Genomic DNA, 23,036 nt, shown 5'->3' with positions numbered 1-23,036 from the left:
GTTGCCCATTAAATAAATTCTTTGGCAATCAAAATTCCCTTCATGTTCTATTCAAGAGGTAGGCACACACAAAACATTTCAGAGGCAATGCAGCAAAGATTAAGATTTAGCCACTATTTAAAATTCTGCTTACATATCCCCATTATTAACGCAGGCTGAAAGATGGAGAGGATTCTAAGGACACTGTCAAGTACAAAAATGCATCACATCATTTAAAGAAGAGAATATAAAGTCCTTGTAAGAACATTTTGTATTTCAAAGCTTTCTTTCTGAGAAGTTCTTTAATGCTCTAAGCCAAAATAGATGGAGAGGTATTTTTTAACCACTATCATTTTATGAGTTCTGGGAAAATACCTGAGGATCCAAACTTTACTAAAAACTTGCAACCTATATAATCAAGCAAAGGACAACATTCCACGGAGGAAAAACAAGCTGCAAACGAACGTGATGAGTGATTCCGACTCTGACTAAAGCACGGTGGATATGGCTGCAGGATAGAGAAAGCTGTCTGCTTATTTACGTGTAGAAAATTCTTCTGCCAGTTCCAAGCCATGGCTGTTCCTTCCGCTCTAAGATGGGAATATTAATACCTTACCTACTTAAGAACAGGAAATTGTTTTTCTTCCAATTCAAATGATTCTGTTTTCTTTCTTCATAAAAAATCATTTATAAAAAACAGAACCAAAATTAAAAGATGAAGAACAGTAACTGAACACACTCACTAAAATCACTCACTGACTCAAGGATACGTGAAACACAGCTGTTTACTTCTGAAATATTAAAAACAAAGTTTTATTAGTAGTGAGTCTCCTGAGTTAAGGACAGAAAACAAAAACAGAGAATGCTAATTGGGTGCACTTCTGGGGAACAGGTGCCATGACCACTGAGATAAGAAAATGGCAGATCAGGGTCATAAATCTAAGTGCTTGGCTCCTTACAAAGGAATGCAACTTGATACACTACAGGAACAAACCTGCCTTACCAGATTTAAGGCCTAAGGACAGGAAATTAATTTCACTGTCACAACAATGATAACACCGTTAGCATTCAAAAAGAGTTATTGATAAAAATTCCAATTTCATAAAAATGGCAAGTATCATCTTCATTTAAGTTACCTGTAAGGTTCTGATCTCAAATTCTTCCCCAGGGTATTAAACTATTTGGGCTTTCTTCTGTGAAAATAAAATAAATAGTAATAACTCTCTAAGTTCCCAGAAGTGGAGTAACAATACTACTACTCCTAGTTCTCCCTGGCGACAATGCAACTCATTCCTACAGTGACTGGAACACAATGGCAGGGTTCACAGCAGGAAGAGAAAAAGCTGTTTTAATTATCATAAAAATGCGGTAAGCATTAAGATATAAAAACATGAGGAGTTTAAAACTCGCAAAAGTGATTTCCAAGGAATTCCCTACCCTCAGAAAAAGAGAGGACCTATAATCGGAGAATCACAGAATTATAAAGGACTATAAAATTCATTTGATCAAGGGTCTCTCAACTGTGACATTACTGACATTTGGGGCTGGATAATTTTTAGTTTGGGGCAGGGCAGGGGTGCAATTGTGTAGGATGTTTAGCAGTATCCCTGGCCTTCTACCACTAGATGCCAGGAGCATCCTCCAGCTGTGACAACCAAAAATGTTCCCAGACATGGTCATATGTTCCCTGTGGATCCACTGATCTAATCCAATCACCAGGTGATTATTCATTTTATTTTTGAAAATCTCAAAAGATAGGAATTCATTCTCACCCCAATAGCCTATTTTTTACAAGAGCTGTTAGAAATTTTATTTTTACTGATACTAAATCTACCTTCTTAAAGCAACTGGAAACATAAAACTAGCTAATAGGTGTTTTTTTATCTGAGGTATGAATTAGCAATTCTTAAATAACTTTATGTGTATCTTAGGATAAGTAAATGATTATGACCTGCAAGTCAGTCATCCATGGTCTGCTCATCAAGTACGTATTGTGTGTCTAGTATGTGCTAAGTAGGTGCTGATGATACAGAAGTAAATAAAAAATGAAAATCCCTGCCCTTTTGATGCTTATGTTCTAATGGTGCAAGACAGGATAAATGAGTAAAATATGTAGTATGTTAGAGGACAAGGTTAAGGAGAAAATTTAAGCAGAGAAAATTTAAGCAGATAAAGTTTTGCAGGGTAGAAGGGGGCACCATTTTCATCAGTGTGGCCATTTAGGGAAAGACCTTAAAGGAGGTGAGGGAATGAACCACACAGTAACCAGGCAGAGGAAACAGCAGGTACACAGGCCCTGAGGCAGAAGCATGCCAGGAGTGTTCCTGGAGAAGAGGTCAGTGAGGCTTGCAGTGGAGTGAGTAAAGAGGACGGGCGGGCCAGGTGACACAGGGCTTTGTAGGACAAGGCTTTTACTCTGAGTGAGAAGGGAAGCAATTGGAGTCCTTTGAACAGAGAAATAATACAATCTCACTTATGTTTTTTTAATTAATTAATTTATTTTTGGCTGTGTTGGGTCTTCGTTGCGGTGTGTGGGCTTTTTCTAGTTGCGGCGAGCGGGGGCTACTCTTTGTTGCAGTGCGCAGGCTTCTCAATGCAGTGGCTTCTCTTGTTGCAGAGCATGGGCTCTAGGTGCATGGGCTTCAGTAGTTGTGGCACGTAGGCTCAGTAGTTGTGGTTTGCAGGCTCTAGGGCACAGGCTCAGTAGTTGTGGCGCACGGGCTTAGTTGCTCCGTGGCATGTGGGATCTTCCTGGACCAGGGCACGAACCCGTGCCCCCTGCATTGGCAGGCGGATTCTTAACTACTGCGCCACCAGGGGAGCCCTCACTTATGTTTTAACATGAGCACACTGGCTGCTGTGTTGAATACATATTGAAGGGGACAAAGGAGGAAGCAGGACATCAGTTGGGAGGCTCTGAAGATAATCCTGGCAAGATTTAGTGGTGGCTTGGACACAGGTGGTAGTGGGGGAAGGGGCTGAATTCTAGAAACCATATGAAGAAACAGGCAATAGGATTTGCTCACAGACTGGAGGTGGGGTCAAAGAGAAAGAGGATGAATTCGACTTTTGGTAGGGCAACTAGTAAAATGAGGAAGATTACAGGAGGAGTGGTCCTTTAAACTGAATTCATTCATTCAACATTTAATCAGCACCTTCTGTGTATCAGGCACTGGGGATACAGAGATTTAAAACAATGTAGTCTCTGCCCTCAAGGAGTTCACTGTCTAATAAAAGATAAAGACAAATATGCAGACTATTGTTATCCAGCAGAGTAAGCACTGAGACAGAGGTATATACAGAGCTGGAGCACAGAGAGTAGGCACCTAACCCAGAATACAACTTGGGGGTGGTGGACATGAGAAACAGGGAAGCTTCCTGAAGAGGAGGTGGCTTGAGATGAGAATAAAAGGATGACTAGGAATTAATAAGATAAAAAAAGCAGTAAGGCTGCTTCAGACTGACAACAGCAGCTGTAGAGGAATGAAGTTACTAAGGGCTCGGTCTATTCAAGGAATCACAGTTTGGCACAGGAGAACAAGAATAGAAAAGACCAAGATAGGGAGGTAAGCAGTATCACAGCAGATCTCGTATGTTAGGCGCTTATCCTGCACGTGTACGAGGGGGGCCTTTTCTGCTGAGGGTGCCGCGACTCCATCCTACACGCAAGCGGCAGACACTGAAGGGTCTGAAGCTGGGCACAACATAATCAGATTCGGATATTAGAATAGCAGTTCTCAATCATTTCTCTGACAAGACATGTAACAGATGATGTTCACAATCAACACAGACCCACGGGTTCTCCCTGGACGTCAAGCGTAATTCCATTCTTTTCTCACGCTCTCAAGAAAACATTTCAGAATGTAAATGAATTAGAATGATATTAATACAGTGGGATCTCTTTTAACCAGTTCCATATAATGGACTCACCAGATAAACCTGTGTTCCTCTTTCCCTTTACAGGACACACCGACAGATGCCACGGCACGCTGATAGCTACGGCCAGTAGGCTACTCCCTAGTGTACCCGTGCTCTTCTACTTCCATCCCACAGGGGTTTAGGCTTACCAGGAGTGAATTATGTCTTTTCTCAAACCTGCTTATGTCGGCCATATCTGTTACAGTAGGCAAAGCATTTACAGGTATGGGTTATACAAGAAAAAAAGTACAAAACTTCCATCAGTGAGTGGATATGTCTTGGCCATACAAAAAATTGGATAAGTATATATTCACATATCTTAGGTTAAAATAAAATATTTAAGGCATGTAGGCTATGATAGTCCCTACTTCCATTGACTTTTTAAAACTAACTGCCCTACCATACCAGTCTAGCTGTTTTAGGTATGGGAGGATCTACTGTAATTATAAACTGCATAAGAGTTAGAAAGAAAATGAGCAGAGCACAGTGAGAGAGAATAACAAGGGGTTGTGTGTACCTAGTAGATAATGGGATGCCAGATGACAGCAAACAAACAACTTTGGACACCTAAAAAGAAGAAGATTTAATCATATACTTCATAAACTAGTAGTTTCGTGGGAAGTTATATGAGTTAGTCTCTGACAGTGAGTCATAACCTTTTAAATGTAAATACATATGAACCACGGTAATCTAAAAAGTATTAAGGGACTTCCCTGGCGGTCCAGTGGATAAGACTCCGCACTCCCAATTCAGGGGACACGGGTTTGATCCCTGGTCGGGGAACTAAGATTCTGCATGCCCCATGCCACACAGCGCGGGCAAAAAAAAAAAAAAAAAAAAGTATTAAAATCAAGGTATTACCAATACTTGGTGTCAAGTATAAAACATCATACCAGATTGCCATTTGTTGCAATTATGTAAAAAAGAAGATTCCTCCTCTACAGGTTGGATCTATTCTGATATTTTTTCAAGTGAACAAATCTCAAACTTGAGTTCTTTGAATTATGACATTGCTTGAAAACCATTCTTCTAGAAAGGCTACTTGAAGCACAACTATGCAAAGTATGTTAGTGAGAAAGACTTGAGAGGCAAAGAGATCAGAACAGAGCAATGGTCCAAGGGAGAGATGATGGCACTTGATTTTGGGAAACGGCTACGGACATGGAGACGAGGGAATGGATTCAAGAGATATTTAAGAGACACACTGATGGTTCATGAAGACCAGGCAGACATGGAGGGTAAGAGAGCACCCTCTATGAAGACTTCCAGATTTCTATCCTGAGTTACCTACCTACAAGTATTCACTTATTACCCCAGAAAATGAAACCCTGTGTGTTATACTCTTTATGTGAAAGTTGGTCTGGTGGGGGTTGGGGGTGATGAGGGTGGTCAAAAGGCACAAACTTCCAGTTATAAAATAAGTCAGTCATGGGGATGTGATGCACAGAAGGTGACTAGACTTAATAATACTGAACTGCATATTTCAAAGTTGCTGAGAGTCGATCTCAAAAGTTCTCACCACAAGAAAAGAAAAAAAATTGTAAATATCTGTGATGATGGATGTTAACCAGACTTCTTGTGGTGATCATTTCACATTATACACAAATATTGAATCATTATGTCATATACCTGAAACTAATAGAATATTATGTCAATTATATCTCAATTAAAAAAAAAAGTTGGTCCAAGTGAAAGTTCATTATATCAAAATCAACTTGAGACTAAAATGAGAGTACTAAGCATAAGAAAGGCTCAGAGACCAAATAAAAAAACAGCAGTGGTCTCATATAGGTGAAGAGGAAGAACTGGGGGCCATGAATACTCCTGGCCTGGTAACTATTTTTCAATCAAATCATTTTCATTTCAAATGGACATTTACATTATTCAACTGTGTGGCTCCCAAATCAGTAATTTTTCAAAGAATATATCAATAAGTGAGTCCACAAAATACTAACACTAAACATGCAACATTTAAATAAATTAATTTAGATATAGACTAGATAAACACAAAAAACCCATAGGAAAGAGATCTACTTTTTTCCCATCTCTTTAATAAAACCCTGATTAATTCAACAAATATTTTGTTTATTTAGCAAATATTTATTGAGCTCCTACTACATGTTAGGAATTGTTCTTACTGAAAATTTAGCAAGGCAGGGGGGAACAGATATATATATATACACATATGCCACAAAAGCAGGTATCATATGTATTCGTTATCTTATATATGTATAGATATAACAATTATACATATATAGAGATAAATTTATAATTGCAATATATATTGTCTTACTCATGTAATATATATCTTTAACTTTCTTTTTCTTGGCCACACCACGCGGCATGCGGGATCTTAGTTCCCTGACCAGGGATTGAACCTGTGCCCCCTGCACTGGAAGCACGGAGTCTTAACCACTGGACAACCAAGGAAGCCCCTATATCTTATATATATAAAGTATATATAAGATACTACTCTGCATCTTATATATATCTTTGATATACCATATATAGATAAAGATGCCTGCTCTTATAGAGCTCATATTCCACTAAGTAGAGACAGACAGTAACTAAATATTCACAATATCAGGTTAGTGGCTCCTTAGTGCTTCTGAAGTCTCAGATGACAAGGATCCAAAGTCTTCTAAAATTGGGCTCCTATTCAACTCTCCAACTTTATTGCTCATGTTCCTACACTCACTCACAAAATTATAGAACTCACTGATCTAAATGTGGTCCTGTATTCTCTCAGTTTGCTACCATTCTCTCCATCCAGAAACCATCACCACTTATCTCCAAGTGTTACTAATTCTGCCAAGGCTCAGCTCAAGAGGCACTGCTTCCTATAAGGAGATACCTCCCAGCCAAAAGTGACCTTTCTCCTATGAACCCCTAGGGTACTAACGACTATGGTGATACTGACTACACTGGGCTGTGCACTAAAAACTCTTTGTCACATCTGACTAAATGCTTTCACACTCATGGTGGGCTTCATGAGTGTGTAACCTGTCTTGTGCTTGGTTTAATGCTTTAGTGTCAACCATCTTGAAATGCTTAATAAATTGTGAACAAGGAGTCCTGCATTTTCATTTTATACTGGACCCTGAAAATTATGTAGCCAGTCCTGTTCATGTTAAACATTGCATGCAATCTTCAGTCCAAAAAAACAAAACAAAACAAACAAACAAAAAAAATCCCCCCCAAAATCCCCAGAAAGTAAGCAGGAAAGGTATTGTAATTTTCATTTTTAAAAAAAGAGACCTTATGTCCATAAATTCTGGGTACAGGCTGCTAAACAGGGATAACTGACCCTCCTCTCTGGATTAAGAAGATAAAAATAAGCCAAGTCAGCTCAAAAATAAAACTTTGTGTATATGGTCAACTGATCTTCACAAGGGTGCCAAGACCATTCAGAGGGGGAAAGGACAGTCTAGCCACATCAACAAATGGTATTAGGAATACTGGATTTCCATATACAAAAGAATGAAGTTGGATCGTTATCTTACATCACACACAGAAATTAACTCTAAATGGATTAAAGACCTAAAACTATACAACTCCTAGATGAAAACATAGGAGGAAAGCTTTCATGGCATTAAACTCAGCATGATTTCTTGGACATGACACCAAAAGCACAGGCAAAAAAGGAAAAATATGCAAATGGCACAATATCAAACTTAAAAACTTTTGAGCATCGAAGGACATATCAACAGAGTGAAAGGCAACCTACAAAATGGGAGAAAATATGTGCAAATCGTATATCTGATAAGGGGTTAATATCCAGAATACATAAAGAATACTTATAGTGCAACAACAACAAAAAATCAAATAACTCAAAAAATGGGCAAAAGATTTGAACAGACATTTCTCCAAAGATGCTCAACATCATAGGAAAAGATGCTCAACATCACTAATCATAAAAGAAATGCAAATCAAAACCACAGTGAGGGCTTCCCTGGTGGCGCAGTGGTTGAGAGTCCGCCTGCGATGCAGGGGACACGGGTATGTGCCCCGGTCCGGGAAGATCCCACATGCCGCGGAGCGGCTGGGCCCGTGAGCCATGGCCGCTGAGCCTGCGCGTCCAGAGCCTGTGCTCCGCAACGGGAGAGGCCACAACAGTGAGAGGCCCGCGTACCGCAAAAAAAAAAAAACAAAAAACATGGTGAACTATCACTTTGCCATCATTAGGATGGCTACTATAGAAAAAATAGAAGATAACAAGTGTTTGTAAGGATGTGGAGAACCTGGAACCAACTGCTGGTGGGATTTTGAAATAGTGCAACCAGTGTGGAAAACAGTATGGTAGTTCCTCTCAAAATTAAAAAAAGAACTACCATATGATCCAGCAATCTCACTTCTGGGAATATATCCAAAAGAACTGAAAGCAGGGACTCAAAAGAACTATTCATACAACCCATGTTCATAGCAGCAAATATTCACAGTAACCAGGAGGTGGAAACAACTCAAATGTCCATCAGTAGATGAATGGATAAACAAAATGTGGTATATACATACAATAGAATATTATTCACCCTTAAAAAACCAGGAAATCCTGTTACATCCTACAATATGAATGAATCTTGAGTACATATTATGCTGAATGAAATAAACCAGTCACAAAAAGACAAATACTGCATGATTCCACTTATACGAGGCATCTAAAGTAGTCACATTCATAGAAACAGAAAGTAGAACTGTGCTTACCAGGAGCTGGGGGGAGGGTGGAGAGGGGAGTTGTTATTTAGTGGGTACAGAACTTCTCATGTATAAAATGAAAATGTTCTGGAGATCTGTTTCACAATAATGTAAGTAAACCTACTACTGAAATGTACACTTAAAAATTGTTAAGATGGTAAATTTTATGTTATGCATTTTTACTACACACACAACACACACACACACAGAGTCAAGTCAGAAAACTAATTACATTCTTTGTAGCATTACTTTGTGTTAAAATAACCTCTCGGGGTATATGGACCACAATATAAGCAACAAAATATAAAAATATCTTATATTCAGAAAACTTAGTTACCTGCAACAAATCCAACTACCAGATCTTTTGCAGTAGTAGAATGTTGACCTTTGACCCAGACTGCTTTGAGGCTATTAAAAGTGTAGAAATAGACAAAATTGGAGCAGCAGAGACTGGAGATAACTGGAAACCACCCTCGATATGGTGCCAGGCTAGGGGAAGAACACAATAAGCAAAGTAAAAATGCTGAACAAAAGGCACTAGAAATGAGAGTCCTAGAAAAGGCTGATCATCATTCACATATTCTCAAAGTTCACTCCTACACTACAATGTACTCCAAACTGTACACATATTCTACATTCTGAGGATGCCCAAACCAAGAATTCTTTTCTAGCGTTAATGATACCAAAGAAACAACATACATTCTATGACTGATTTATTGATTTCCCCCCTCGATTTCCTTTAGTAAATTGCTATGTAAAATTAAAGACAATTTCCTCATGGCTGTTAGTTAATATAGCATCATTCACATTTCATTACAGGGCAAGAACATTTAAAATGAAGTAAATATAGAAGTGCAAAAAAAAAAGTGATGGGGGCATGTTATAAGGGCACAGGAACCAGACTGAAGGAGCTCCCACTGGCCACACCTGGGACAATTTGAGCACCAAAATAATTAAGTAATTAATTGTAAACCATTGAATTTCTGAGTCTGTATGATACTAAATTATTTCCTCATAGACTGCTTATAGTTGCAAAAGAGGAAAAATAAAATTATTCAGTGCTAACTTGAATCTAAGAAATCATAATTAACCAATGGAGGGCAAGTAGACAATATGTGACTCCAATGTGACATCCTGAGGAGGACACAATTTCAACTATACATTATTCTGGCCAAGAATGCATAGACTCAATCTAATCATGAAGAAACATGAGGCAAACTTAAAGTGAGAAAAATTTTATTTAAGGAAAAATAAGGGGAGAAGGTCCACATCTTTGAAAATGTCAGTCGTAGGGGTAAGGGGCTTTGATGTATGGTATGTAACTTACTCTCAAATTAATTCTGAAAAAATCTGTGTGTGGTGTGTGTATGTGTCTGTGTAGTAAAGAAAGAAGGAGGGAGTGGGGAAGGGAGGGAGAAAGCATGAGCACAAACGGAAGAGTGTTAACAACAGGTCGATCTGGTTAAAACACATACTGGTATTCTTTGTACTATTTTAGTTTTGCAACTTTTTGTAAATTTGAAATTATTTCCAAATAAAAAGTTTTTTAAAAGGTACACAGGTCTGAATGCATCTGATAGAATGAGCTGAACAACTATTACCTTCTTCAGTTTATTGTTCATTGGTTTCATGTAAGACGCCATGATCAAGAATCAAAATGGTCAACCACAGAACTTTAAGGAAATGAAAACAACTATGTATTTACTTACAACTCAGGCAATTACAAATTCACAACACTGTGAGGCTTAGAGAATGGATAGAAAGTGAGTGTAGGTATGATGGACGCCCAGGAATCTCCTAATGAGCTGCTCTACCTAACAAGGATGAACAAGGTAGTACTCACAGGCCTTCTTCTTTAATGATCTCCAGGAGCACCATGTGTGTCGTTTTGGACTTTCTTTTCTCATCAACTACAAGACCAAAGAGTACATGTTTAAACTAAATCCTTTGAGAATTGTTATCTTCAGCATCAGCAAGTTTCACTGAAACGCCATTTACCTCACATGAGCAGTCTCTCACCCTATTCTTTGCGCTCCCTCATTTGCCTCAGAACTCAATGATCCTCCTCTGTTCCCATGTGCTAAATTTCCTACTATTGATTCCATGGTTTCATCTGTTATTCATGAACCATAAAGCATTTTAATTCAATACCTAATTTCCAAAGTAAAAAATGTAACAGGAGAAATTTATTTCTTATATTTCATAGGGCTCTCTAGGTTTTTTTCAAAGTTATATATTCTCCTTTTTATCTTAATATCTTATAAAGTAGAGAGGAAATAAATTACCATTTCCCTTTCAGAGAAGAGGTTACAGACACAAAGCTGTGAAGGACACATGTAGTTGGCAGCAGAGCTGGGATTAAAATTCAAGTTTACAAAGTTTTAACCTTGTGCTCTGTTCCCTAATCTAAAAAAATAAAAGGTCTCAAAAAGATGGGAACTCTGCTTTTCTTGGCATTCTAAATAAAACAAAACGTACCTTAATTAACTTCAAATTTCCTACCCACATCTGAAGACTATTTTGAAAACATAAAAATAGGAAAATGAACCGATTTCTTAAGAATTAAAATTGGTACCTTTATGGCTCATGGGATGCCAAATTAGGAAACCCCTGTACAAGGCAATCTAACAATAACTATCAAAATTACAAACATTTGCCCTTTGATCAAACAATCCTATTTCTGGGAATTTATCTCATAGAACTTACAGAAACAAATTAGCATATGGGGAATTCCCTGGTGGTGCAGTGGTTAAGAATCTGCCTGCCAATGCAGGGGACGCAGGTTCGAGCCCTGGTCCAGGAAGACCCCACATGCTGTGGAACAACTAAGCCCGCGAGCCACAACTACTGAGCCTGCACTCTAGAGCCCGCGAGCCACAACTACTGAGCCTGCATGCTGCAACCACTGAAGCCTGCGCGCCTAGCGCCCATGCTCTGCAACGAGAAGCCACCTCAATGAGAAGCCCATGCACTGCGACGAGAAGCCCACGCACCGCAATGAAGAGTAGCCCCCGCTTGCCACAACTAGAGAAAGCCTGCACGCATCAACAAAGACCCGATGCAGCCAAAAATAAATAAATTAATTAATTAAATTTATTTAAAAAAATCTAGAAACAATAAATGCTGGAGAGGGTGTGGAGAAAAGGCACTGCACTGTTGGTAGGAATGTAAATTGATACAGCCACTATGGAGAACAGTATGGACGTTCCTTAAAAAACTAAAAATAGAACTGCCATATGACCCAGCAATTCCACTACTGGGCATATACCCTGAGAAAACCATAATTCAAAAAGATACATGTACCACAATATTCATTGCAGCACTATTTACAGTAGCCAGGACATGGAAACAACCTAAATGTCCATCAACAGATGAATGGATAAAGAAGGTGTGGCACATATATACAATGGAATATTACTCAGCCATAAAAAGGAATGAAATAGAGTTATTTGTAATGAGGTGGATGGACCTAGAGTCTGTTATACAGAGTGAAGTCAGAAAGAGAAAAATACCGTATGTTAACACACATATATGGAATCTAAAAAAATGGTACTGATGAACCTAGTGGCAGGGCAGGAATAAAGACCCAGACGTAGAGAACGGACTTGAGGACATGGGGAGGAAGGGGAAGCTGGGACGAAGTGAGAGAGTAGCATTGACATATATACACTACCAAATGCAAAATGGACGGCTAGTGGGAAGCTGCTGCATAGCACAGGGAGATCAGCTTGATGCTTTGTGATGACCTAGAGGGGTGGGAGAGGGGGGGTGGGAGAGGGAGGGTGGGAGGGAGTCTCAAGAGGGAGGAGATGGGGGATATATGTATACATATAGCTGATTCACTTTGCTGTATAGCAGAAACTAACACAACATTGTAAAGCAATTATGCTCCAATAAAGATATTTAAAAAATGCTGTTAAGTGAAAAATGTAAGATATGGAACAGTGTGAAAAGTATGCTTTTTGAGTAATAAAGAGAGGAAATTGAGAATATATATTATTTGCTTGTTTTTCTACATAAAGAAACTCTCAGGGCTCTTTGAGAGACTAATAGAGACATTATCTACAGGGGAGAGAAAAGGAGACAGTGTAGAGTGAGATATTTCACTGTACTGCCTATCTTTTTATGTATTTTGGTTTTTGAGTCATATAAAATTATTACCTTTCCAAAATCTCTAAAATTAATTAAAAATAGTGGCCATGAAGGATTTTAATATAGGAATTAGTTTATTCAAAGCTAATCTTACTCTTATCTCTTCATCTAAGTTCTGGCATAGGTTTATAATTTAAAGTTGAAAAATACTGAGGAAAGAACAAGCATAAGTTACAGAAAGTTGCATAGCCCTGTAAAGTGAAAGAGGGAGACTAGGACTACGTACCCACGTGAGCAGTGACAATGGTATCTGGCTCCACCATGTTTCCTATTCTCTGTTCTCTTTCCAGAAAATCTACCCCCAGTAAAAAAAAAATCTCTACATTGTGCCTTTCAAAAGCCGTATTGTTTATTAGAATGAACTGTAATGATTCAAAATTACTAATGCAAGCCCACTCAGGTCTCTCAGATTAGAAAATGGCTGAGGCTATGACTCATTCACAAACATCAAAAATAAAAGTATTTAAAGTTAGTGAAAATGGACAACAGATTTCTAATGAAATGGGAAATCCTATGTTAACTTAGAACTTAGTAGAGAAGTATGTTTGCTTCCTGATACCAAATGAACAGGAATATGATGACAATAAGATACTTACCTTGAAGTCGAAGTCGAGCTGTATCCAAGGGAAAAAATACTGTCATTGCTGTCATGCTTCCCTGAAAAGTTTGAAAAGCCTTTAGCCATTACAGTATCACAAAAATAATGAGCCACAACTTTTAAATGAACAAAAAGTTCATTATTATCAATGGGTCAGATGAAATTTTCAGTGAACAAATATACAGAATATTTTTATCTATTGGGATCATTAGTGTTCAAACTTCTGTAGTTATATACTTAAACAGACGTATTTAATTTTCCAGAAGAAATCTCTTTCTCTCTGATATTGAAAAAGTAAATGTAGTGGGTCCCTGGAGATGACAAACTTAGGGATTTACAACCTAGGACACATGTCAAAGACAGCAGGTAAATGGATTTTTAACCTTTTACTGGTCAGCTACTGCTCCTATGCTCTCCTCTGATACCCCCAGAAACCAAAAAATCTAGTGATCAAACAGATATGTATTTCTATACTCTCTGCTTAATCAATATATTCACCACAATATAAGAATCATATTGTTCTTTAAAATCATATTGTTCTTTAAAACAGTTCTGTTTGCTTATGTTTTAAAAAAGAGGGACAGGGCTTCCCTGGTGGCGCAGTGGTTGAGAGTCCGCCTGCCGATGCAGGGGACACGGGTTCGTGCCCCGGTCCGGGAAGATCCCACATGCCGCGGAGTGGCTGGGCCCATGAGCCATGGCCGCTGAGCCTGCGCGTCCGGAGCCTGTGGTCCGCAAAGGGAGAGGCCCGCGTACCACAAAAAAAAAAAAAAAGAGGGGCAATATCTTTGCTAAAAATTCTATAAATAATTTATCCAAGATAACATGACAAAAATTATGACTGGAAAAAAAAAAGAAGCCAACAACCAGTCTTTTCATTCATAAGGCCCTGTGACAGATAAAAACCACAAGTATACAGTTAGGGATAAAATTATATGCATAATATCTCCAGGTGGGTTTATGGTTCTCAACCTAGATGCAGGCCCAGTGGTATATATTCTCAGGCATAAGGTCAAGTTTTAAGCTACTGATAGAATAACAGTAACATACATATTTTTATCATGATAACAATGGGAAACTAGGTCAACTTTATAGATAAGAATAAAAATTTGCTAGGTCTCTTATCTATTTAAATAGATCAGCCTATTTGACAAGGAAGAACACTGTATTGTCCCATTAGTTACTCTTCGAGACTCAGATTAAATGTTAACACCCTACCAATCAGGTTCCTCTGTGTTCCCACAGCACTTGTTTATATGTCTCTTAGAGCACTCATATTGCAGTGAAACCTAACTCTTCCACCGGATTGCAAGAATATCCATTTATCTCTTGGTATACCATAGATTCTTAAATAAATGTTTATTAAATTCACTCTACTTTCAGTTATTTATACAACTTAGATGGCTCCCACATAAATGATCTTTCCTAGTAAGAACTAGATAATACTTAATATTTCAAGAAACACTGGATCTGTAAAGGTTTACAGTTTACAAATCTATTCTTCCGGCATCCTTGCTCACCTTACAGGCAATTTCCAAGAAAAATGGGGGCTGCAAAGCTGGAGAACGCTTATCAAGGTTATTAAGGCCTTTACTTCCTATCACGTGGTACTAGCACACCTATGCAAAAAAGTCCTGCCTGGAAACTACTTTTTCATACAATTGGATTACCTCCATCCCTCTTCCCTGTCAGCTTTAAATAGACACCTGAAGTTTCCTAACTTAGAAGACCCTGCCCTACCTACCTTGAAATCTTAAAGTACATTTTACACCAAGATAAAAGAGAACAGTCTGTCCAAAGAGCTCAAAGATCTATTACCTCCTCAAGGACTAGCATAAAAAACTCAAATCTGTAAAAATAAAAAACACTTAAAATTGTATTAGTACTGGAAAGACTGGATCCAGATGGTGAACTGAAAACCTACCATTGCCTCCTCCCCATTCCAATCACTAATAATGAGAGAAGATTTACATATAAAAGTGTTGTGTAGAAAAACAAAAGGGGTCTGAATGGTGGACCAGAAATTAAAAGGATAGCAGAGTGAGGCTGTTCTGAAAGAAGAAATCACAGACCAAAATGCACAGACAATAGCTATGGCAGGCAGAAAAATGGCCCCCTGAAAGATGAACACATTCAAATCCACAGTACTTGTGAACATGTTACATTACATGGCAGGTTGCTAATTGGCTGATCTTAAAATAAGGAGTTTAGTCTGGATTTTCTGAGTGGGTCCTTAAAAGGGTCCTTAAAAGTGGAAGAGTAGGTCTTCCATGGTGGCACAGTGGTTAAGAATCCGCCTGCCAATGCAGGGGACATGGGTTCGAGCCCTGGTCTGGGAAGATCCCACATGCCGTGGAGCAACTAAGCCCGTGCGACACAACTACGGAACCTGCGCTCTAGAGCCCGCGAGCCACAACTACTGAGCCCGCGAGCCACAACTACTGAGCCCGCACACCTAGAGCCTGTGCCCTGCAACGAGAAGCCACCACAAAGAGAAGCCCACGCACCGCAATGAAGAGTAGCCCCCGCTCGCTGCAACTAGAGAAAGCCCGCGCGCAGCAACCAAGACCCACCCAACGCAGCCAAAAAAAAATAAAATAAAAAGTGGAAGAGTAGGTGGGAGTGAGGCAACGGAGGACTCAACCCATCATGGCTGGCTTTAAGATGGACAAAGGGGCCACTAGCCAAGGAATGTGGGCAGCCTCTAGAAGCCAGAAAAAGGAAATGGATTTTCTCCTAAGGGCCTCCAGAAAGGAACATGACCCAGTTGACACCTTAATTTTAGCTCAGTGAGCTGTACATCAGACTTCTGACCTACAGATATTAAACTTGTGTTGTTTTAAACCATTCAATCTGGTAACCTGTTACAACAGCAATAGAAAACTAATAAAACAGGATTACTACAAATGGTGGGGACCAGCCCGGGGAAGCAGAAGGGAGCTCTGGGGTGACTTTCCGGTTGACTAGCTGGTACCGTGACAACCACAGCCAGGCAGTCCCCACCCCAGGCAGTGACTGTGAATATGGAAACCTGAACTTGCCTGAGGTGAGCAGAAACGCTGAGACCTAGCCACTGTCACACCTTGCCAGAACACATGCCACCTTTATACCACAATTCCTGGAAGCCGCCAGCAGTAAACAAGTACAGGCAGGGGGAGGGGCGCGCAGTGGCAAGGAAATAAAAAGCTTACTAGTTTTACCCTATTTAAGAAGAGGATATACACATACACACATGAATTTATTCTAGGTTTTGGCAAAAAACCTAAGTTTAAATGTGAGAGTTAAAGATGTAAGGGTGAAATGGGGGTTTCCACTGCCAGCAATATGCTGGCATACACCACACACTACAAAATACCTAGAACTGTTAACTAAAACATAAAATATTTTAAAAATTTAAAAATAAAATATAACACGTACCCTTTAAATGATTAGCTGAACCTCCTTGGGGCCACAAAGAAGAGTAGAAACTCATAGGGTTAAGCAGCCTCCTTGGTGTTCATTGAGAGGATTTTTTTTGCGAGTCTAAGTGATCAAGGGGCTTTGTTATTATTTTTTTTTTAACTGAAGTGGAATTCCCATAACATAAAATCGACCACTTGAAAGTATACCATTCAGTGACATTTAGTAAGTACGTTCATAATATTGTGTAACCACCACTTGTATCACGTTCCAGAATATTTTCATCACCCCGAAGACAACCCTGTGTCTGTTAAGCAGGCATGCCCCACTTCCCCCTCCCCTCGGCCCTGACAACCACTAACCTGCTTTCTGTCTCTACAGATGTACATATTCTGGACATTTCATATAAAAACAATCGTGCAAGATGTGACCTCTTGTGTCTGGCTTCTTTCACTCAGCACAGTGTTTTCAAAGCTTATCCACTTTGTAGTGTGTATCAGTTCTTCTTTCTTTTTTATGGCCGAGTAAAATTCCCTTGTATGTATAATATGACATTTTGTTTATCTATTCAAAATGCTTTGTAATGAGATAGAGGTAATGGTTGCACAACACTGTGAACAGACTAAATACCACTGAACTATACAATTTTAAATGGTTAATTTTGTTATGTGAGTTACATCTCAATTTTAAAAAAAATTTAATCCTCACAACAACCATATGAGGTAAGTACTATTATCCTCTCCATTTGATAGATGAGGAAAAGATACTAAGAGGTTTTGCAACTTTTCTCAAGTCATACACTTTGCAGGTGGCAGAATCAGTATTTGAATGTAGTCCGTCTGGCTCCAGAGTCCATACTTAACAAGTGTTGTAATTAAAACTTAAAAATTTACTAATATAGAACTAAAAATTAGCTTTAAAATGAAGGCAATATAGTAATATGGGATCTACTATGTGTCAAAAAAAATTTTTTTTTTATGGACTAGTCTGGAAACCCAGCAGAGAGCCTGGCGTAGCATAAGCCCTGAACTTGTTAATAAATGTATGACTGTATCCACCTACATATAAACTTAATATCTACGAGAAAGTGTATTGCAAATGCTAAAGGTAAATTTAGAACATAGCTATTCTGTACATTGGGGATTTGCTATATTTGTCTCCTGACCAAGCAAACACACAGATAGATGACTATTTTCGTAAGCAGCTGTTACCTGAAGGAAAATATTTATTATATATGCAAGTCTTATGCTAAGCTATACAATCATATGATTTTTCAGAATTTGAATTAAATTCCTCTTTTCATAAATACTCAGTGTTGTTTTTTTTCTCTAGGACTGCCTGTTTACTTATATAAAATTAGAAGGCAAAAAATAGTAAGAAGGTAACTACAAGATACAATACTGTTGTGCCAGAGAGGCATACAAATCAACCCATTATTGTGAGTCCCACAGAATTCTAACCATCTGAGTGGGAGTTCTATTGCTGACAACAATTACAATTTAAAAGACTCTATTTCCAGAGAAACAACCTTCTTGTATCTCACCAAAATCAAACATTTTTAGTCACAACATTCTACCATCCCCTACTGGCATTTAACCATTTGGTGCTGGGAAAGCAAATGAATTCCTACACCGCACTGGCACCTGGAGCTGGAAAATCCTTCAGAGATAACCTAGCAGTGCAGACCCTTCCCCTGTGAACTGAGAAGTCTTGGACAGGGTTGTTAAGGTCTGCCTAAAGCCAGAGTGGCAGAGGCGGAGTTAGAACCTAGCTCTCTTCAACTCCAAGTTCTACTGTTCACCGTTCTACCTAAGTTCTCAACCTTTTTGCAATCAAGATATGTGACTTTTCATTTTTCTCTTCTAATTGTAAAAGTATACACAATACAAACACACACACACACACACACACACACACACACACAAAATCCGGGAAATTCTTAACAGGGACTATACAAGGAGAGGAAGGAATTAAAGGTGGCTTCCATTTCTCTTGTGATGCATCTCTGTATAATTATTATTTGTAAACAATAAGTATGTGTTAGTTTTAGTTTTGAAATTAACCATTTTAAATTGTACAGTTCAGTTTAGTTTTGAAAGTTCTTTTTCAAACTTGATTTAAATGCTACTCATTTCCCTCGAGGTATTTTAGCTGTATCTGACAAGTTTCTTTCTTTACAACTCAGTGGTCTTTCATATATCCACAAAGTTGCACAACATTCACCACTACCAACTCCAGAACATCCGTTGCAGAGCACAGGCTCCGGACGCGCAGGCTCAGCGGCCATGGCCCACGGGCCCAGCCGCTACACGGCATGTGGGATCTTCCCGGACCAGGGCACGAACCCGTGTCCCCTGCATCGGCAGGCGGACTCTCAACCACTGCGCCACCAGGTAAGCCCCTCCAGAACATTTTTATCACCTTAAAAGAAAATCCATACCCATTAGCAGTCACTCTCCATTCTCTTCCTCCCACACCCTGGCAACCACTAATCTGTTTTCTGTCTCTATTTTGCCTCTTCTGCACATTTCATGTAAACGGAACCAAATAACACATGATCTTTTGTGGCTGGCTTCTTTCAAGGCTCATCCACGGGGACTTCCCTAGTGGTCCAGTGGCTAAGACTCCATGCTCCCAAGGCAGGGGGCCCAGGTTTGATCCCTGGTCAGGGAACTATATCGCACATTCCACAACTAAGAGCCCACATGCCTCAACTAAGGATCCCAACGAAGATCCCACATGTCTCAACTAAGACCCAGCGCAGCCAAATAAATAAATAAATATTTAAAAACAAAAAAACTCATCCATGTTATCAAATCAGAACTTCGTTCTATATTATGGTTGAAAAATATTCTATTATATGGATATGCCACATTTTGTTTATCCACTCATCTGTTGATGGATTTGGGTTGTTTCCACTCTTTGGCTTTATGAAAAATGCTGCTACGAACATTCCTGTAACAAGTTTTTATATGGATGTCTTCAGTTCTCTAGGAGTGGAATTGCTTGGTCATATGGTTCTATGTTTGACATTTTGAGGAACTACCAAACTGTTTTCCACAGTGACTACATAATTTTATATTCCCACCAGCAAAACAAGGTTTCAAATTTCTCCATATCCTTTCAACACTTGTCATTACCTGTGCTTTTTGATTATAGCCACCCTAGTGGGTGTGAAATAGCATCTCATTGTGGTTATGATTTGCATTTCTCTGATAAGTAATGCCATCCAGCATTTTTTCATGTGTTTATTGGCCACTCATATAACTTCACAGGAGAAACGTCTATTCATATCCCTTGTACATTTTTTAATTGGGCTATTTGCCTTTCTATTATTGAGTTGTAAGCAGTCTTTACATATTCTGGATACCAGACGCTGTATCAGATAAATGACTTATGAATGTATTCTCCATTCTGCTGTCTTCACTTTCTTGATAGTATCTGAAGCACAAAAAGTTTTAATTTTGATCAAGTCCAATTTACATATTTTTTTATTACTTGTGCTTTTGGCATTATATATAAGAAACCACTGCCTAATCCAAGGTTGTAAAGATTTATGCCAATGTTTTCATCTAAGAGTTGTGTAGTTTTAGTTCTTACATTTAGGTCCGTGGTTCATTTTGAGTAAATTTTTGTGTATGGTGTGAAGTAGGGGTCCAACTTCATTTTGTTGCATGTGGATGTCCAGTTGTCCCTGCACAATTTATTGGAGACTGCTCTTTCCCCATTGATGTTCCTTGGCATCCTTGAACACAAATTTGTAGGTTTATTTTTTGGACTCTCAATTCTGTTGTTGATCTACCTGTCTATCCTTATGCCGGTACCAGTCTCTTGATTACTGTAGCTCTGTACTAAGCTTTGAAATTGGGAAGTATGAGTCCTCCAACTTTTCTTTTCCAAGATTTTTTTGGCTATTCTGGATCCCTTGCATTTTCATATATACTTTAGGATCATCTTATCAATTTCTGCAAAAAAGCAAATTGGAATTTTGACAGGGAGTACGCTGAATCTGTAGATCCTTTTAGGGAGTGTTGCCATCTTGACAGTCTTGGCCTCCAATCCACTTATTCAGAGGATGCCTTCCCACTTACTTAGGTATTTTAATTTTTTTCAGTGATGACTTATTTTCAGTATAGCTACAAGTTTTAGTATGCACCATCTGTGCTATCACTCAGTTTTAAATGCATTCTTATTTCCATTATGATTTCTTCTTCTTTAACCCATAGATCATTCAGTAATGTGTTTAATGCTCAAACATATATGTTTTATATATATATATATGTATATATATATTTATATTGTAAAGTTACCTTTTTGTTACTGGTTGCTAGCTTAATTGCACTGTGCTTCAAGCATTCTGTACTATTTCAAAACTTTTTCAAAATTTAAGTTTTGCTTTACAGCCCAGTAAATGGTCAGTCTTCATAACTTTTCCATGTTTGGCTTGAAAATAATGTGTATTTTGCAGTTGTTGGGTACAATGTTCTGTATGTATCTATTAGGTCAAGTTTGTTAAATACATATTCAATCTTCTATATTTTTTCCCTCCTTTTTTGTTCTATCAATTACTGAAGGATATATTAAAATCTACCACTTCGATGACAGGTTGGATATTTCCTCTTAAAGTTTTATTAATTTTTGCTTTAAAGATATTGAGACTATATTATTAGATGAACACAAACTTAAAACTGCTTTATTTTCCTGACATACTGAGCCTTTTTCTCTATGATGTCATTCTCTTGATCTCTAGTAGTGACATTACTGTAGTCTATTTTGTTGTTAACAGTCTATTTTGATGTTAACAGTTTTGGCTTAGTATTTGTCTAGCATGTCTTTTCTCACATTTTTACTTTCAAACTTTCTGTATCCTTTTCTTTTAGACATATCTTTTATAAATAGCATTTTTCCCTTTTGAAAACCAATCTAGCACAATTTCTTTTAACTGAAACACTTAGTTCATTAACATTTATTTGGATTTATAGTTGTCATCTTTTTTATATCCATGCCATGTGGCTTGTGGGATCTTAGTTCCCCGATCAGGGGTCAAACCCAGGCCACAGCAGTGAAAGCTCAGTGTCCTAACCACTGGACTACCAGGGAATTCCCAGCTGTCATCTTATTTTGTGCTATGTGTCATACATGCTCTATGTTGCTTTTTCTGCCCTTTACTGCTTTCTTATTTGACTAGAGTTTCCAATAAATTTTAAGTTATAGTTTCTAATTCTTTTACAAGCTATCTAGTAATTACAACATATATTCCTAACTTATCAATTCTAAAAATATTCATTAGGTTTAGAATTTCTCCAAGTGAGGATCTTGCTAGTGGCAAACTGCTTTTGATGATCTGAAAATGTCTCTCTTTCATGTATGTTTTTAAACTTTTCACTGGACATAGCATTCTAGGTAGGAAGTCATTTTCTCTCAGCAAAATGTAGAAAACATTCCAGTTTCCTGACTACAATCATTGCAAGTGAGAATCAGGTTTCAGCTAAATTATCCTTTAGCTCACTAATTCTACCTTCAGCTGTGTCTAATATGGTATAAAAACGCTTGAATTTGAACCCATCACTCAGCTTCAACAATGATCAATTCATAGCTATGCATTAAATATTTTAATTTTAAATGTTTATTTGATCAAAGCAGAGCATGCATATACTTTAAAAAGTCATGTAATATAAATGACAAAATAAGTAGTTCCTGCCCATTTTATACAATCTTCCTCCCCAGAGGAAAGTATTTTCTTTTAGCTGTATCTTTTGTCATTTACACATCTCCATATAACTTTAAAATATCCTGGTATCTTTTGATTCATCAATTTTAGACATTATTCACCTTCTATTACGGAGGGTAAGAATTTAGCTCTCATATTCCCCTCTGCTTCTTCTGCCAGCCCTCTAAGAGTTTTGATTTTTGCTTAAATCAATATTTAGTGTTCCCATGACTATCACACAATCAATTTTTAAATTTCAATTATTTTACTTTCCATTTCTAAATATTCTACGTGGTTAATTTTCAAATCTGCTTGGCCAATGTTAGTTTCTTGTTCTTTGCACATATTTTCTAGCCTTTTATTTTTATACAGACTAAATAGCTTTTTAGATTGTGACTGAGAAGTCCATTTTCTGATTGTTGCTCCTGTCTACTGTACTTGTTCACATTGCCTTGTTTCTCTGTTAGTTTTGTTAATTTGGATTGAGCTGCTCATTTCCCTTAAAATTTTATTTTTGGGCTTTTTTTTAGACCTGATAAAGGTAAGTACCTCTGGAAAGGATTTCTGCCAGGCACTCTGGGGACCCAC

General features: G+C 38.2%; 1 protein-coding gene across 9 annotated transcripts in view; it reads right to left on the bottom strand.

Moving 5' to 3' along the window:
- Nucleotides 1–23,036, bottom strand: part of SLC25A17 (solute carrier family 25 member 17) — a 57,302-nt gene that overhangs the window by 23,206 nt on the left and 11,060 nt on the right. For 8 of the 9 annotated variants that reach the window (XR_002178058.3, XM_019943862.3, XM_073788136.1 and 5 more), the window contains exons 2-4: nucleotides 13,338–13,398; nucleotides 10,433–10,499; nucleotides 8,927–9,078 (exon numbers count right to left, since the gene is read on the bottom strand). Coding sequence is in view for 8 of the 9 variants with exons in the window: in XM_019943862.3 (XP_019799421.1) it covers nucleotides 8,927–9,078; nucleotides 10,433–10,499; nucleotides 13,338–13,398 (280 nt within the window). In the remaining variant the exon portion in view is untranslated. Of the gene's footprint in view, nucleotides 1–8,926; nucleotides 9,079–10,432; nucleotides 10,500–13,337; nucleotides 13,399–16,756; nucleotides 16,862–23,036 lie in introns of all 9 variants that reach the window. The other variant, XM_019943877.3, reaches the window with a different exon arrangement.

This window comes from Tursiops truncatus, chromosome 11, assembly GCF_011762595.2.
Source record: "Tursiops truncatus isolate mTurTru1 chromosome 11, mTurTru1.mat.Y, whole genome shotgun sequence".
Taxonomy (NCBI): Eukaryota; Metazoa; Chordata; class Mammalia; order Artiodactyla; family Delphinidae; genus Tursiops; species Tursiops truncatus.
The sequence above is the reverse complement of the archived record's forward strand: the minus strand, read 5'-3'. Positions and strand labels throughout refer to the sequence as shown.